The sequence below is a fragment of the Saccopteryx leptura genome, chromosome 2, assembly GCF_036850995.1.
Source record: "Saccopteryx leptura isolate mSacLep1 chromosome 2, mSacLep1_pri_phased_curated, whole genome shotgun sequence".
Lineage (NCBI taxonomy): Eukaryota > Metazoa > Chordata > Mammalia > Chiroptera > Emballonuridae > Saccopteryx > Saccopteryx leptura.
This window is the reverse complement of record NC_089504.1, coordinates 272,283,346-272,299,878: the sequence shown is the minus strand read 5'-3', so window position 1 is coordinate 272,299,878 and position 16,533 is coordinate 272,283,346. Positions and strand designations below refer to the sequence as shown.

Here is a 16,533-nt window from a genome sequence, read left to right as displayed (position 1 = left end):
GTGTTAGAAAACAGCCATTTAGGAGGCCCCTGCTTTGACAGAACCCATAACTATGATCTCAGCTCCCTTCTAAACTCACTAGGCTGGGGCCGTAACAAGCTAAGAAAAATCCATTGTAACACAAATTAATATAAGCAAACACTGAACAAAACATACTCAAATACACAATAATATTAGCTTCGAAAAGATAGGCCCACACACAGAGAATGAGAACCACCCTCCCAATTATCCTACGTGCCAATTATCTCATGTGCTGACTGCCGTGAACCACCTAACTGCCGGTCTGCAGGACGCCGCTGAATTGTGGTACGTTTCCTCTACGTCCTGTTGATGAGCTGGAGGACCCGGTTCCCCTCACCAGCACCTGGGAATGAAACCTCGCTCCAGGTTAAAAGGAAAGCAGAGCCCAAGGGAGGCACTCTCTGAAGAAAGGGTCTGGTTCTAAGCACACTGTGAACTGAGACCTCCGAGGGTGGAGGAGGCTGAAGGCGGAGGGAGGGAACGGACAGGAGAAGGAGCAGGAAACAAATATGTACGTATAGAATAGTTCTTACTGGGTTGCTTTTAATGTCTGCTTTTATAACATATGTGATCTCAATACACCTAATAGGAAGGAACTTTTGTTAACAGGTGAGGCTCAGAATAGTTCAGTAACTTGCCTGAGGGCACAGAGCTAGTCAGTAGTCAAACCATGATTCAAACCCAGGACCTGAGCCCCAAAGCTCATGGTCTTCCCAGTAAGTTACCAAGGTCACGGTCAGGTTAGCCTGCTGCTTACCCAAAGTGAAGTGTGTCATGGCTCCCCTGCACACCCAGCAAGCTGTCTCTGTCCCTATGAGGGGGAACCCCCATGTCTCCCAACCTGGGATATTAGTGTGATTTTGCTGTACAAGTTTCTGAATGCGCTGGGGGCAGCGATGGCCATCGGAGGTACTCTGGGGACTGCTTGGGCCATTCCCCTGAGAGTCAGCAGACTGGGAGAAAGCGGAAATGCCCACATGGGAAAAGCTGAGGACCATACTTCACAGATAGTCAAGCACAGGATGGGATGTCGCTCAACAGGAGGGGCACGTGCAGGGTGCCACTTGTCAGTGGGTGGCCTTGGAAAAGCGATTCTCTTCTCCGCAAGGTCCTAGTTTATTCCCTTGAGAAGTGGCGTTGCGTCTGAAATGTCACAGGGCTGTTCCAAGGATTGGCTACGTGAACATAAGCACGCACCGACACTGTGACGTAGTGTGAACAGCATCTGGAGTTAGTGAGAATGTTACTATTCATAATGTGCAGAGTTGTGACTGCAGACAGAGGACGGCTCCCGGCTGGGAGGAAAATGCCAGGAGAGCCTGGCACCCTAGGGCGCCGAGGATCTGGGGCGGGGAAGGATCCCCTTCTCCTTATTTCCCTGAACAACTACATGCCACCTCCCTCAGAAGAAATGAGATGCTGTACTTTCCTCTTGTCAAAACCCTGACTCCCAGGTGACTGTCCTGAGATGTCAGAATAGCCGAATTTCCCCTCTGTGGCCAAAATAGTGGGTGAGTGATGACCTCTCCACTGGCAGGAGCTTAAAAAGACAGTGAGACAGCACCATGTCCACTTCCGAGGTCAGCTGGCCCCTCCTTCGCTGCAAGACGTGCAGGAGCCCTGGAGTGAAGCCCACCTGCCAGACCAGTTGGCAGAGCGAGTGCCCTGCACCAACAAAGTCAAAGAAATTGCCTTTTTTTATTTTCCAAAAGGCCAAGACAATGATAAGTAGAGTGGAGTAGGGTGTCAAGTATATAGATAAAACAAAATCATAATAACCCACAATTTGACTGAGCACATACTAGGGGCTAGATCCTGTGTTTAGATACTGAGCTTTGCAAGTATTATCTTATTTAATCCTCACAATTATTCCACAAGGTAGACTTTTCATCACTTCCATTTGACAGATGAGAAAGCATTTGTAACTTGCAGAAGCACTAAATGGCAGAGGCAGGATACAGGACAAGGTCTCTGGCTCACGCGCCCACAGGCAAGGACAACTGAAGGTCAAAATGCTGGACTGGTCTCCAGGTTCTGCGCCTTTCACCCCTGCCTATGACCTCAGGTGTCCTTTGGGGGAAATGACAGTTGCCTTCCTGAGTTGGGTCCCAAGAGCAGTGCCGAGAGCTGGGATTCCTACACATGGGTTTAGGAACATAAGGATGAAGCTTAGAAACGCAGGCCAGAGGAGTCCACAAAGCTGGGAGAAGCAGAAAGAGTCCATGAGTCATTTCTCATTCATTATGAACCCAGCTGTCATATCTGTGAAATGAGTGTGGTGGGGAACTGCAGGAGAGGCTAGGTGGCCACTGGGGCGCCTTTCTGCTCATAGCTGTTGCTGGGCACTGGACGGGTCCACAAGATCAAACAATTCCCCAAACAGATGTCCAACCACTGTCTTCTCAGGAATCTTTAAAAACAACATGCTCCATTTTGCCAAGACAGAAACAACCACAAGAATACTCTTTACTTTGCTAGAAAAAAAAAAATAGCTACAAGGATAATTCATGCCTGTAATGTTCTCATCTCCTATGCCCTATCTAACTATAAATTAATTCTCAGAACGGCACAATGAGAGACTACAATGGCAACACCGAAACTGCAAGCCTCTGTTTTCCAAGAGAAAGAACGGCCACCTCTTTATATAAAGGACCTCACTACATTCCTCTGCATCCACTCCAGACTCATGGACAACTGTGATTGAAAGGAAATTTGAAGGTCAACTAATTCGACTCTCTGCCCAGTTATCAACTCCCCTTCAAATATCTCTGAAGGGTGCCTAAGAGATGCTTAAATACCTTCAGGGCAAGAAACCTGATACCACTCCAAGCTGCTTATTGCATTCATTGGGCCGCTCTGATCTTTCCCAAGGTCTTTCTCATACTGTTCACAGTTTCCCTCCTCTGCACCTGTGGCCAGACAGACCGTTCCTACCGTTCCTCCACCACAGCCCTTAGAAGCTGTGGCCCCCACGTCTCCTCCTCTGCAGAGCTGTCAATCATTCTGGACTTATATATAAAAACAACCTGACTACCACTGAGGTGGTGGTGTTTTCATTGTCATCTTTTTTTTTGTTTTCCTAACAGATTAGAACCGCAATTATTTCAAGATGATTACTCCTCCAGATAACCCAAATGGCAACATTTTTTTCAGCCTATATTATCAGCAACACTGAAAGCTGATTATAATCAACTTGCTTTCATAAAAAGGAGAAATAAATTGGAAAATAGACTTTAAGCAAACCTACTTGGCTAAAAGTCTCACCAGCAAGCATTCCATGTTCCCAGACAAACAAGGAAGAAGTGAAAATGCTGTCTTCTCCACCCCTGCCCATTCCACTCTGAATTTAAATGACCAGCTTTCAAATCACAGAACCATAAAAATCATCTAGCCCCAACCTTACATTTTATGATGTGGAAACTGAGACCCAGAGATCCCATTGCTTTCTCTTTACCAGTACCTCAAATGTGCCTTAATTCTCTGTGCTGGGTTAGGCACTGGGGACACCAGGGTGTCAAGCCCTTGCCCTTTTGGGTCTCTAAGCAGAGAACCATAAGGCAATGCAATTCAAGGGATTTAAAATGCCCAGAAGCATGTCGTTGGGATAACCCAATGATAGGCATTTAGAACCCCGCACAAAAGACCTGGAGGACCAGCAGCTGTTTCCTTTCTCTGCCTTTGCCCAAACTGTTGCTCCATTGAGATACCTGCTTCCTCTCTTTTTCTTTCTTTCTTTCTTTCTTTCTTTCTTTCTTTCTTTCTTTCTTTCTTTCTTTCTTTCTTTCTTTCTTTCTTTCTTTCTTTCTTTTTTTTTGGCAAACACCATTTAAGACTCAGCTCAGGTGTCACACCCTGACACTTTCTCCTCAATTCCTCCTTAGCTGCCCTCCCCCTCTGTGCTCCCACAATCCTTTGTACAACTCACACTCACTGCCCTTAGCATCACGGACTGCACCGTCCTTCTCCGGCAAACTTCTCTACAAAACCCTAGTTTCCCGGAGACAGGGAACTGAGTGTTATTCAGTTTTATATGTCTGTCTAGTTCAGTTGGTACAGGCTGGGTTTGATAAAGAGACAAATAAACATTTCAGCAGAATCTTAAAGGTTAACAGGCGTTTGTCACACACAGAAGGAAAGCAAAGAAGCCCAGCTCAGGAAGCCTGCCAAGAGGCACAGCGCTCTGACGGGGGCGGCATGGCTGCAGGACTGTGTGGAGCTCTCAGGGTGGCCGAGGTGGGCGTGGGAAGTGTGACTGAGCTTGGGGCTCGGGGATTAAGATTGGACCAGATGTGAAAATCTGTATGAGCCATGATGAGGTATCCAGACATTATCCTGTCTGCAGGGTGGGAGCAAAAAAATCTTCACAGAGGGGAATGGCATGATTGCTTAGGTTTTAAGGTCAGTCAAGTGGCCAGAAGAGAAAGCGCTGCCCTGAGGACAGACAGGCAGGAGGGTGTGTTTGGAGCTACTGCACCGTCCAGGACATGGGGAGGGTCTGGACCAGGAACACTGTGTCCAGAGAGCGCAGGGAGAGCCCTGAGGCAGAAGCACCGTGTGGGCTCAGCTTTGAGAGCTCAGGTAGGACCAGCAGAGTGGGGGAGAAGCATCATGGTGGAACCAGGGTTTCTAACCTGGAATCACAAGGTGGTATGGTCACTGTTACTAGAGACAGGGACCTGGGCGTCAGGGGGTGGAGTGGGGGTGGTGGTGGTGCGATTATGAGGTCTTTGGGGGCAAGATTCCGACGACAATCCTTCCAGATGATTTCTGTAGTTCCAGAGCTATGTACATTGCTACTGATTTAATGAGAAAGTTAAATAAAGTGCAAGAAAATAAATTACAAAACCTAGAGTACAAGACAAATATTTAATGCTGACAGTCAGATGGAGCAACTCTGATGATTTGAGGGCATAAGAAACAACTTCAGATGAGGAAGCATTTGGTTCTCACAACTACTAATATTTTTCAACCCGTAAAATTGGCATTTGTATACACAATATTCTCATGATATTCCATATCTTTCTTATTTTCTCGACCCAATAATATCATTTTCATATCTTTAAAAATTTTCTTCCATTGATTTGAGAGAGTGAGAAAGAGAGGAAGGGTGGGGGAGGGAGGGAGGGAGAGAAGCATCAGCTTGTTGTTCCACTTAGCTGTTCCATTTTAGCTGTGCACTCATAGGCTGCTGCTTGTACAGCCCTGACTGGGGATCAAACCCACCACTTCAGCCTGACCTGTGGTGGCACAGTGGATAAAGAGTCAGTCTGGAACTCTGAGGTTGCTGGTTCAAAACCCTGGGCTTGCCTGGTCAAGGCACATATGGGAGTTGATGCTTCCTGCTCCTCCCCTCTTCTCTCTCTTTCTCTCCTCTTTCTAAAATGAATAAATAAAGTCTTAAGAAAAAAACAAACCCATGACTTGGGCGCGCTTGGACAATGTTCTATTCCCCGAGCCACCTGGCCAGGGCCTATCATTTTCATATATTTTTTTAAAATTATTATTACCAGTTGGCTAATGTCCTCACACCACTCAGTGAGTCCCAGTCACCAGGGAGAATTCAGTTTACAATAATAAGTGGACCCACTCAGCCACTTTATTGACTAGTGATCTCATGTCTTACTCATCTTTTCACAATGCTAGGTCTATATATTGTTGGGGGAGAGCCGAGTGACACATTCACAAATGAATCTCTTCTGCTCCAAAATCGATTTATCTTTTAATCTGCTAACATTCCCCTCTCCCTCATTTTATAGCAAAAGTTCAGAAGCACACGCAATGCACAGGACCTATAGAACCAATGGCTGTCCCTCTATAAACCGCGGGAGGACTCGGGGTTATCCCAAGCGCGCAGGGACTGTTCCTGGTAGAGAAGACACCGAAACCGCCAGCTCACCCTCTTCCTCAAGTTGTAGGTGAGAATGAGGTTCCGGGAGAAGGAGTGGGAGAAGGCCGTGTAGAACTCCAGCACTTTCTGCAGGGCATCCCTCTTGATCACATGCAGGTCACAGTAGGTCAAGGCCCTAACGTTGGCACAGGACTGGGCAAGGGTGGCTTCCTTCCAGAACACATCTCCAAACACATCTCCTTTCCCTAAAGAAAGAAAGCGGTGATGAGGAAAGTGTCATCCAGGAGGGGTCTGGCCATCCGGGTGGCTGCCCTGTGCTCCCCTTAAATGCTGTCCGTTTGGGCTCAGAAAAGGCAACAATGATTTAAACTTGAACCTTAGCAACATGCAATTTTAGAAACTTAAAACACCACAAAATGCACATCAAAGTTTGATCAATGACTCTGGAACCATTCATGTTATCTCTTGAACATTCTAGCCAAAACGGGAACCCCTGCTGTTCTTTAGCACACACCCCATTTTCCCAAAACACCAATCCTAATCTGAAATTATACTATTTATGTGTTTGCTTGTTTATTGTCTGTTTGCCAGCACAAGAGTTCATGTGTTTTATTCCTTCATGTAACAGTGTCCGCTGGAAGGAAAGTCAACCCTGGGTGGATAGTAGGCTGTTACAGGAAGGGTGTGGACTCTTCATCGGAGCTGAGGAACAGGAGAGGGCCCCTCTGTTTAAGATGATCTACATGTACACAGTCAGGCAAGAATGGAGTCCATTCCCTCCTACATTCTGTCCTCTGCCCTGAGGTTCATGTTGGTATGATGCCCCATTCTTCACCCTCTTGCCCATGCCTCTTTCACATTCCTTGACCTTGCCACATGCCCTCCTGGTCATATAAAAGTATGGGCCTTATATAAATAGCATCTCCAGGATCCTAAATGTTTAGCATTCCACAGGAGTCTATTTCACAAATCAATGGAACACTAATCCCACATAGCCATTTTCTGGGTCAAACCTTTATCAATCTCTAAATATCTGCTTTTCACAACCTAAGGATATTCTTCTCACCTTCCTCAGCAATCAACATTTTAACATATGTCTAATACAGTTTGATTCACTCCTAGCACAGCCTTCTGGTTATAAATAGCTTGAAATGTTATTTCTCTCATCTCTAGATTTTCAGTACAGACAAACCCCTATTTGAATCCCCAGGGAGCCAGAGAGGAGTATGCAGGGGGAAGGAAACACCGCTACAGGGTGGAAGGTGACCCTGACGACCCGCAGGACAGCGGCCTGCCCCTGCCCCCAGGTTAGCCCCGCTCCACAGCTGGAGCCCCACGGCACAGTATGATTAACAGCACAGCTGTTTTCCTGATTCAGCCTACGGAGGCAATCAGACTTTCAAGTGCCTGGACAGAACCTGACCTTTCCTTAAACACCCAAAAGTGTGATCCTAGGTGTATATAAGAGCTCCTCGGCACAGCCTCCTCTGAGCACTCCCACCCTGCGAGCTGAGAAACAAGGTCCTAGACCCTTTACTGTGCAGTTCTTTATGTGTTTGTGAGATACTGTGCAGTTCTAATTGATGAAGATGGTTTTACTGACTCCACACGAGTAGGATACACGTATGGGGTAGCTTTGAGGTAAATATACCTTTAAAACTGTGCTATTTAAATCCCCTTACCACACTGTGATGCAGTCATCTGTAACACAACTGGGCTCATTTGGGGCTGTGGCAGTGGATGGAATGTCTTTCTGTCAATGCTACCTGGCTGCCATGGAGACAGGCTGATTCAGTGTGTGCTCCCTGGTACCGAGTTCCACCCTGGCCAATTCGTTCATACATATTAATTATTCCATCTGTTCCCTATAACTGCATCATAATGTTTCTCTTGACTTTCATATTTGCTTAATCTTATTCCTCTAGAGAACACTCTTCTGACACACAATATGAGAGTCAAAAAAGACACCCCACCTGTATACTATAATGCATATCAAGAGGCAAAGCCTAATTCTTTTCTTCTTGAATCAAGACTGACCTTGGTCCCTTGTCTTGATGACTAGAATGCAGTAGAAGTGATGTCTGGGATTCTGAGGTAAGGTCATAGGAAGCCTCCAAGCCTCTGTCTGGGTCTCTTGGAACACTCACTCTGCACGTGTTCCCTCTTGGAACACAACCACCATGTGTTGAGAAAAACAAGCCACACATGCAGGTGCTCTGGTGGACTGCCCAGCTGAGCTCTCGGCTGACATCTAGCCCCTGCCAGTCATGTGAAGGAGCCATCTTGCTCACCCAGCCCAGTCGAGCCATCAGATTACTGTAACCCAGCCAATACTGGTCTGCAACCCCATGTGGGAAGACTAAGGGAGAACCAACCAGCTGAGTGAAAACCCACAGAATGGTGAGAAACAGTCATGAATTTCTTGACCCCTTGAAGGGGTGATTACACACAAATAGATAACTAGAAAACACAGAACCCTAGAGAGCTAGACTGAGAGGCCCATCACACTTAACAGGTCGCCCAATAGTGTAGCAGAGCATCACAAATAGTCTGATCTCTGAGTGGGCCCCCGACTGACTCCCTTGAAAGAATGAGATAAGAGAGAGAAGAAATGGCTCTAACCGGGCCAGATTGTCCTGAGTGAGCACCCTAAATATCTATGAGAAATGCAGACTTTACAAAATGAGCCCTTTCTTACAGGGGTGTAGCAGGGTATAACTAAGCCAGGACCATTGTTGAGTAGAAAGCATTGGTAATCTTGCCAGATTCTTAATACAATTATTTCATTGAAACAAGATCTAACATATGAGCCTTATATTTCTCAAATGAATTTGAGAGTCATCTTTCTAATTACAAAAGAACCCATAAAGTAAAATAATAGCTCCTCATGTAAATTTATCCGTAAAAATTCAGCGTATAAACAGCTCCTTCATACCTAGTGTTTAAAACAAAGAGCAACCGTGTTGTGGTTAAAACATGAAATAAACAAACACATAAACATGTGAAATAATAAAACCAGAAAATAAATAAACGCATCTTTAGAAACGACAACATGCCCAGTGTAAAAAGTTTTCTAAGCAGAGGATTTGACAGTAACAGTAAATGGAGGGCAGTGCCTACCACAAAAAACATTTCACAGTGAGATGATCATAATTAGCGTGGAGGGGCTAGAAGTCTCTGTGTCGCCATAACTTGGATCTGACTTTCTACCCAGATTGAAAACTACATGACCCTGCTTCCTGTCAAGGCAGCATTTTTTCCTATGGACCATGTTAGTGAGATTTAAGAATGTGGTGTGGCAGGACCTGTCAGATTCTAAACAAACCCAAGACTATTCTGGCAAATGAGAAATATATATACATAACTTTAGGGAAGGCGTCAAAGGGAAGGAGACAGACCGTTTGGCAGGCTGCCTGGAAGTTACACACATCGCTGGGAACAATGACTTCCCGGGTCAGCTTGCAAACTGGCAGCAAGGACACGCCCTGCGGCACCCACGCTCACCTCTCGTTCCCCAGTGTGAAATAATCATTCACCGAAGAACAAAAGGTATCCCAGTGCACTTGGCAATCAAACCGCTTGAGGCAATTGGCTTATTGATTTATGTATTACGCTGAGGTGCTCAGTGCAGAATGTTAAAACCTAAAGTTCCAAGTTTCTTAAATCTATTCTAAGTGGATGTTCTGAGCTAGAGGGGAAATTAAAAAAAAGGGGTGGGGGAGCAAAGAAAGGCAGTGTAATTAAAACTCCAAGCAAGTGTCTCTGTGACAATTCCCCCTCCTCTTCCATCCCCAATTATATGCTGTATATGCTGTTGTCTACTGCACCTCCACTGTTGCCATGGACATAACCGCCCCATGGGGTACAAACGTGGGACTAAAGAGTAAACATAGGTGGGAGGTGGGACACAGGGCAGTGACAGCACAGGGAGAGGGAGGGCACAGCTCTGCAGGGGGCACAGCGTAGTAGAAAAGCAAGAGTCTGTGCATAATGATTCAGTAAAGGACAGAGGCTGAAGCGAGGTGGACGGTGGGAGTGGGCACTGGGAGGGTTGAGAGGGATGGCTGATCGGGGCAAATTCCAGAGGGGCTGGAACTGGGACCCTGGGAGGATCAAACAGCTCACCCCTGTATTAAAGAGTTGCAGGGAGGCCCTGGCCGGTTGGCTCAGTGGTAGAGCGTCGGCCTGGCGTGCAAAAGTCCCGGGTTCGATTCCCGGCCAGGGCACACAGGAGAAGTGCCCATCTGCTTCTCCACCCCTCCCCCTCTCCTTCCTCTCTGTCTCTCTCTTCCCCTCCCGCAGCAGAGGCTCCATTGGAGCAAAGATGGCCCGGGCGCTGGGGATGGCTCCTTGGCCTCTGCCCCAGATGCTAGAGTGGCTCTGGTCACGACAGAGCGACCCCCCGGAGGGGCAGAGCATCACCCCTTGGTGGGCAGAGCGTCGCCCCCTGGTGGGCGTGCCGGGTGGATCCCGGTCGGGCGCATGCGGGAGTCTGTCTGACTGTCTCTCCCCATTTTCAGCTTCGGAAAAATACAAAAAAAAAAAAAAAAAAAAAAAAAGAGTTGCAGGGAAGCAATTGTACTCTGAACCTGACAGTGGAATTTGGAATCCTCCAGAAAAACGCCCTATTTATTTGAAGACAAGCTCTGAGTGAGCTTAGCAGGCCAGAAAAGGAAGGGTAAAAAGTGCCACTTCCATTGCTTCCTTTCACATCCCCTACCGCGTGCTCATGTAAGGACTCCTCACAGTGGTGTCCTGCACGAAGCAAAACAGTTCTGCAGTTTAAGTCATTATCTGCTGCTAAAACCATCAACCATTTCTAGACCTAACTCAATGAGAAAGAACTCACCAGTCACTCAGGCAACTTTTGGCAGGCACTGTTCCAGGGGCTGAGGAGCAGCCATGGAATGACAGACAGGTGTAGTGAGAGATAGAGACTCAGGGGATTATAATATGTGGGGGCTCCGACGGGGAACAATGCAGAGGGGGAGTATTATTCAAGCTCAAGGACTAAGGGAAGGCTTTTAAAAAAGATGTGATGTCTGAGCTGACACCAGAAGGATGAGTTCCAGTTAATCAGCATAAAGACATAGCACAGAGGTGATTCCAAGGAGTAAACTGCATGGCACATGCAAAGGCCCTGAGGCATAAAAATATGGCCCTTTGGTAGAACTGAAAGTCATTCAGAAGCCTCTCAACTGCTCACTGGAGAAATGTGTTGCCAGTCTATTTTGTAATCTTTTAATGAAAGTGCCTGGCCTCCTCCTTCAGCTGCGAACTCACCTAAGCACCTTCCATATTCCGCACACTGAGTGTGCGACACTGATTGGCTGAGTCACTGTTTAAAGATGGATTCACCATGCTGCTGGCAGCTCCACTGGGGATGCTGAGAAAGGTGTCAGGAACACGGGTGCAGAGAGGACCAGTTCCCTCGGCCTACCCTACTACCTTTATTCCTTCTCTCTGGGGCATCAGGAAGTCTTTTGCTCTCAGCCCATTCAGGACTTCAGGGACTTTGTCACTCACTCCATCAGCATGGTGACATGTGACTGCAGAGACCCAGGCATGGCTCAGAGAGCCATGGTCTCTCCTGGCCATAGGAGTAATTCTGCTTCTGAGACAGGGTAGGAGCTGGATCACCCTTCCCCAGCAAGCCCTAAGCAGACTGCACACCTGCTGTACTGATGGAGCAGGAGGATGATGATGAGGACAAGGGCAGTTCTCAGACCTCCTGGATTCCTCACATATGCCAGGTATGTTAAATCCGGGTCCTCTCCTTGGTCCTTGGACACATGTTAACACACAAAGAAAATGCACTCCAATCTCCTGCTCCCTGGTACTGCCCAACCTGTTTTCCAAGTACTTTATCATCCATTCTGTCAACACAAGCTTCAGGACCAGACAGGTTGATTTCAACCTCAGGTCCACCCTGCTGGGGCTTAAACTGCCCTCTGCCGGCCTCTCCCCTTCCCTCCCTGCCCTCCAGTCACACTGAGGTTCTTAGAGTCCCTCCAAGTCCAGCTCCCCTCACCCCATCCCAGCACTGCCTCCGACACTCCATCCTGCTCCTTGGTTTGGATGACTTCCGCTTCTGCTTTGAAATACACCCGAACCTCTTCCCTGACCCCTTAACCAGAGCAGCTCCCCATCACACACGCCCTGTGCACTCTGGAAACACGCCGCATGCCTGCAATTGCTGCATCCCCAGCGTATCTCTGGCACACAGCAGGCACTGAATGGTTGAATGCATAAATAAACCAACAGCCCTGGTCATCTTACTAAACCTCTCCCAGTCTCAATTTACTCAGCTATAAAGTGTGGGTAGTGACGCCCACCACGAAGGGAAGGGCCATTGTCAGGTTATAAGGTTCACATGAAATAATGTAAACAATTTAGCACTGTGCTTAGAACACAGTAGGTGCTCAATAAACAGCAGTCACAATGGAACATGAATCCCCTTAACAGCCCTGTAAAGCAGATTCCACAGGCACCATATTTGCATATGATTTTAGCTCTTTTAAGGAGAACATTTGTATCATAGGGTAATTTCTGATATTCCTTATCTTTACTTCTTCTTTTTAAATCTGCCTATAAGTTTTCAGCTCAGCCTCAGTCTGGACCCCGAGGCCTGCTTAGCCCACCCTCCACATACCTTGGCGTTCTGTTTTTACTTGTTTGTGCTTCATTGTTCCAGACATGCCTTCCTTGTGGGGAGGCTACAGAGCATGTGCAGACAACTCTGGCTCTACCTGAGTGGGGCCATCCACGAGCGGCTAAATTAAAGCAATGGTTTGGAATCATCATGACAATTCTCCTGTTTTTTATGACTGCAATTTGATAAGATTTAGCCAAATGTCTCTCCGCTAAGTTATACAGAACACAAATCTTCCACTGAATGCAGGTGATAATTTTCCAAGATTGCTACAGATAAGATTTTCCCCTTTCTGTTTATAAGAGAATATGTGTGCACTACAGAAAATAGTTGAGCCTGACCTGTGGTGGCGCAGTGGATAAAGCGTCGACCTGGAAATGCTGAGGTCACCGGTTCGAAACCCTGGGCTTGTCTGGTCAAGGCACATATGGGAGTTGATGCTTCTAGCTCCTCCCCCTTCTCTCTCTCTCTCCTCTCTCTCTCTCTCTCTGTCTCTCTCCCTCTCTCTCTCCTCTCTAAAATGAATAAATAAATAAAAATAAATAAAAAAAAGAAAATAGTTGAAATATATTGAAAACTGAGGCCACCATCCAGAAAACATTGGCCAACATTATGGTACACTTTCTGTCTTCCTTCTAGTCGTGTGTGTTTTTATGAAATTGAGGTTACTGTACTACATATATAGTGATATATTCTGCTTTCCCCCCACTTAATATTATACTGGAAACATCTCTGCATGCCAATAAAACTTATATCTTGATCTACCATAATTTTTGATTTAACCAATTCATTCTGTCTGGGCACTAAAGTTCGGAGAATTTCCTTCAGAAAGATCTATAAACTCTCTTAACCACCAGTGTGTTCAGAGACTGAAAACCAATTTTTAAAAATTACTTAAGCAAAAGCAGAATTAAGGGAGAGAACCTGGTCCCCACCCCATCCTCTCTCAAGCAGGTAATGTATTCATTACCTGATACAAATGTTTCTGCATTTCCAAATGCCTAGATTATTCATACTCTACCTGCTCGCTTGGAAGGTGGATTTAATATAATTGCTTTGGTTGATGGAACAGCTATATGAATATTAATGCTTGGTTGAAGTGCTTAGACAGACACTTAAAACATAGCTTCCTCCCCTTGTGCTGAGCATGAAAGTACCCTATGATACAGATTTCATTATATGACACTTTGGCTAGTCCTCTTGGAGTGTGGAACAAGGCGCCATGGAAGGTGGCAGTGCGGAAAGCGGGGGACGTCCCCCTTACCCCCTCCAGCTCATAAAACTCTTGGAAGCCTCTCTGGGAAGGACTTAGCTTCTCTATCTCTAAAATAATGAGGGCTTACAGAAAGCTGTTGAAACCTTTGTTAGGTAGCCATTCTGTCTTCGTTGTCTAGCCAGCCTCCTCCTATTTCGGAACAGTTTGAGGGAGGGGCTGGACAGTGCCTGCTAAAATAAATGTCATTATTTTCAGATTGGATCAGTAGAGAAGGAATGTTGTCATTCCTTCAGATCATATGCTAATAAGTGAAAGGATCTGCAGGACTTGGAACGATGCAGACTTTCCCAAGATCTACTTTAAAAACGAAATTTACTGATTTTGAAAGTAGCATGTGCTCCTTTAAAGAAGACATGAAAACAAATATAAAAAGAAGAGAATGGGAATCTCCTACAGCCTCACCAACCAAAGATGTCCACGGTGACATGTTGGTGAAGCTGTCTATGGGCTTTTATCTTCAAATCTTTCTCCCCACCGAGCTGAGATAATGTTGCATTCAAAAATTACCTTTTACTTGACTTATCATAAGTGTTTCTGATAACATTTAAAGTTCCTTGTGAGCATTTTGAGGGGTTGCACTCTTATTTTTTTTTAAATGTTCTGAAATACTTGGTCATTTAGAGAAATATTTTTATGTTCGCTCTGTGCCTGTCTTTTTAACACCCCCCCATTCCTTCCTCTGAACCCTAAATCTCTGCCTTAAGCCCTGGCTTCTTTCCTCAGTTCCAGACCCACCTTTCTGTTTAGTCCCCTGCTCTGTAAATACAACAAGTTCAAACCACGTCATCACCTTTCTTTCTCACTGTCTCTTCCCCCCGAGGCCTTCTTATGTTACCCCTGTCCCCATCCCCCTACTTACACGGAGGTCACAGTCACCTCTCACCTCCCTCTGTCTACTCCTCATACGCTATTATTCTCAGCCTTTCCGATTCTCTTTCCACATGTCTCATCCACCAGTCCCTCCCATCTAAGGTGGCCAGATTGAGCGAATAAACCTCAGGACACCCCATTAAAGCTGAATTTCAGATACATGGATAATTTTCTTTTTAGCCTAAGTACATCCCATTAACTCTTTGGAAATATTTAAGCTAAAAACGACTTGTTCTTTGCATAAAATCCAAATTTAACTGGATGTTTGTTGAATTTTGTTTGGCAACCCTAGTGTGCTTTTAGTTTTTACTGCCCATAGCTAACGCCTCCCATCTCTTCTATAAATTATAGTCACCTAATGGCTTCCTGGTCTCTACATCTCATTCATTGACCTTTACAAATCACTGCCTTTGGTGGTTCCCCACTGCCTAGTTCTTCACGCTGACATCTAGAAATGTCCACAGACCAACCCTGAGCTGCCTCTCCAGCCCCTGATCCCCACTGCTGCCCCTGAGGGCCCTCAGCTCCAAATCCAGTGCTGGCCTTGTGGTTACAGAACACACCTCACACACTCCCGCCCAGAGCCTTGGCTACCAACACTCTCTCCATCGAGAATGCCCTACCCCTCTGTCCAAATCCCGACTCCACCTTCACAGAGCCACCACCCTCGGCTGGGCCCTCCTTCCCTTTATAGATCACTAGTTGTTTATTCTACCAGGTTGGCAGATGAGAAATAGTTGAAAATTGGCATTTTCATATGGTTTAAGCTAATATAATAAAGCGCTCCTTTTCCCTTGCTTCCCTGCCTTACTACTTTCTGTAGGATCACCATCTCACCCCTTTACACACACACACACACACACACACACACACACACACACACACACACAATTCAAGCAGTGACTGTCTACAGCAATGTCCTCAGGTATCGTCCTCTAACCACACTCAGTGAGATCACCCGAGGGATGGTGGGTTTGTTGACACTGCAGATCCCAAGGCCCCATCCTGGAGCTGCAGAATCAGAATCCAAAGGGGACGGTCTGGGAATGTGCACTGTGAACAAGCTTTCCAGCTGAGGGTTATTTTGCTCTCTAGAGCTGAGAACCACCAGCCTGTGTGGAAAGTCTTCTCAGTCTACACTACTCACACTGGTCCCCCCAAAAATGCCTATGTGTGATCCTGCCTCTAGTGCCTCTGAGGCCCAGGCTGCTCTGCTCACGTTGAGGTCCAGGCTGTCAAACACTTTGGCTGGTTCTGTCAAGCCCAGTCAATTTCTACCTCCTCCATGAGCATGTCCCTGTTCACTCCAGCATGTCTGCAAAAAGACGTGCCTGTGTAACTTATTGTCAGTAATCCCGCATTTATCTTCCCAAATGGGACAGAACATCCACCCAAGACAAGGATTTTCTCCACATCTCCCCCTCAAAGAGGCTAACATCACATTATGCTGTGATTGCTGATAAATAGATAGATGCCACGTTAATATCCAAGCAGGTAACGGGTCCAAAGAGACTATCTTAAGCAAAGATGAGCCTGTTTTCCAAATTAGGAACTGTGAGAAGGGTGTGTTCATTAGGAAAATAAAATTTAAAAAAAAGACTCCATCTGTGAAAAAAAAAAAGCATTTACATGCCCATTATGGAGAATGTAAATCCTGGATCAGCAGTGATTGGACGGACTGCACGCAGGAAGTTCACTCGGGTGAGCTGGTGAGCCAGGGCTGCCCATCAGCCTTCCTCATGGCTACTCCCCACCCTTGGGCTCTGGCCCAGTCACCTGTTATGAAGCCTTTCCTCTACTTGACAGCCAGACCCAGATCTGTTCCAAAAAGACACTGCAGACTGTACAGAATAAGCCCACCATCTT

At 46.3% G+C, this 16,533-nt stretch overlaps 1 protein-coding gene across 2 annotated transcripts in view; it reads right to left on the bottom strand.

Moving 5' to 3' along the window:
- The window catches only part of KCNH1 (potassium voltage-gated channel subfamily H member 1), a 334,319-nt gene that overhangs the window by 60,494 nt on the left and 257,292 nt on the right, over positions 1-16,533 (bottom strand). For both annotated transcript variants that reach the window (XM_066366052.1, XM_066366053.1), the window contains exon 10: positions 5,918-6,114. In XM_066366052.1, the coding sequence (XP_066222149.1) occupies positions 5,918-6,114 (197 nt within the window). The remainder of the gene's footprint in view (positions 1-5,917; positions 6,115-16,533) is intronic.